Below are 1,774 nucleotides of genomic sequence, written 5' to 3'. Positions count from 1 at the left end.
CGAGAAACCTAAAGATCTAAGATTTAAAAAGAAAATTGTGATGCTTTAAAAGACAAACAAATGTAGCCATAACTTTAAACATGTCCTGAGAGTATCTGTAAGCTCATATGAAACAACCAAAATAAATCTGTATTTTGAGCCCCATCAGACTCTTGTCATTTTCCAGTTCCTCATTGTTGCCTAAATCTTTTTTTATCTTGAAATCTTAATTATCTGGAACAACGTCTACACTATCAGCACCTAACAGAAAACCAGAGTCATAGCCACAGCATAAATTGCTGCAAAGGACACTTCTACCCTGTTTTAGAAATGGAGATTGAGTTTTGAAAAGAAAGTGTGTGCTATTAAGAACAAGGGCTTTCTCTTCATGGGTAGAAGAGTGTGTATATGGAGATGCCCCTTAAATCAAAGCCAAGGAGCTTCCCGTGAAAAGCAAGTCCACCTGTGAAGCACAGAATTACAAGAAAATTGCAGGCTATACACATCTAAAACTAAAAGCTTATCACTTTAATCTCATAAAAAAAAATTACCATCAGTCCTAACCTTTCATTAACTACACGACACACAAACATTTCACATGCCCTTTGTGAGTGGAGGGGAGATAAACGATGTAGAGAGAGAAGTATCTAAAACCAAATTGCCTCTCCATCCCTAAAATGCCCATCTGAAACTGACTCCCCCAGTGGAGTTTCCGTGGGGATAAGATATGGGTACCACCCTGGGGGTATACCTCCATCTTCATATCGTGATCCTTTGAGTAGTGTTCATCTGAATTCTCTCCTGCTGGCGATCGCAGCCCCGTGGAGGCAGTAACTGACAAGTCTCCTCGAGAGATGAGGGTGCACATGTAGGCATCGTGGGAAAAGACATCGTGGCGGATAAACTCACAGAAGAGCAGCACCAAGTTCACGAACTCTACCTTTTCACATTCACTGTTCGGGTCCGCTGGGTGAGAAACAAATTAAATTAGAAATTCTCTGAATGGGCTAAATAAAAAAATAGTAAAAGAAAACAATTTTCAAGGCTTGAGTACATTTTCACTACCTTTTATATTTTTTTTTATTCAATGTTTCTTTTTGAAAAGTGCAGAAGATGACAGGGGTGAGGGAGAGACAGGAAACGGTACTGGCTGGTTTCGTGCCAACCTGGCACCAGCCAGTCATCAGAAAGAAGCATCAATTGAGAAAGTGTCTCCAAACGTTCCCACTCTAAGACATTTTCTTAATTAGTGATCAGTGGGGAAACCCCAGCCCATTATGGGTGGCGCCATCCCTAGGCTGGTCATCCTGGGTTCTATAACCAAGCAAGCTGAGTAAGCCACATAGAGCAAGTTAGTAAGCAGCGCCCCTCCACGGCTTCTGCACCAGCTCCTGCCTCTAGAGCCCTGCCTTGCTTGAGTTCCTGCCTGGCTGCGTTTGGTGATGAAGAGCAATATGAAAGTGTAAGCTGAATGAACCTTTTGCTCCCCAACCTACTTTTTGTTCATGGTGTTTTTTTATCACAGCAATAGAAACCCTACCTAAGACAAGTTGGTACCAGGACTAAGGGGTATATTGCTGTGACAGACCTGACCATGTTTGGGGAAGGATTAAGGAAGGACTTTGAAACTTTGGGCTAGAGGAGCCACTGAGTGTTGAGAGCTCAGTGGGATGTTCTGTAGGAGTTTGGAAGATAACAATGTTGAGAACAGTATAGAAGATGGAGGGCCTAGCTTGTATAATTTCAGAGGAAAATGTAAAGATTCTACCAGGACTTTTTTTTTTTTTTTTTTTTT

At 41.7% G+C, this 1,774-nt stretch overlaps 1 protein-coding gene across 7 annotated transcripts in view; it reads right to left on the bottom strand.

The window, feature by feature from the left end:
* The window catches only part of Med12l (mediator complex subunit 12L), a 329,972-nt gene that overhangs the window by 232,546 nt on the left and 95,652 nt on the right, over nt 1-1,774 (bottom strand). For all 7 annotated transcript variants that reach the window (XM_031373910.1, XM_031373909.1, XM_031373912.1 and 4 more), the window contains one exon: nt 731-945. In XM_031373910.1, coding sequence (XP_031229770.1) covers nt 731-945 — 215 coding nt within the window. The remainder of the gene's footprint in view (nt 1-730; nt 946-1,774) is intronic.

This window comes from Mastomys coucha, unplaced genomic scaffold, assembly GCF_008632895.1.
Source record: "Mastomys coucha isolate ucsf_1 unplaced genomic scaffold, UCSF_Mcou_1 pScaffold16, whole genome shotgun sequence".
Taxonomy (NCBI): domain Eukaryota; kingdom Metazoa; phylum Chordata; class Mammalia; order Rodentia; family Muridae; genus Mastomys; species Mastomys coucha.
This window is presented reverse-complemented; position numbering and strand designations above follow the sequence as displayed.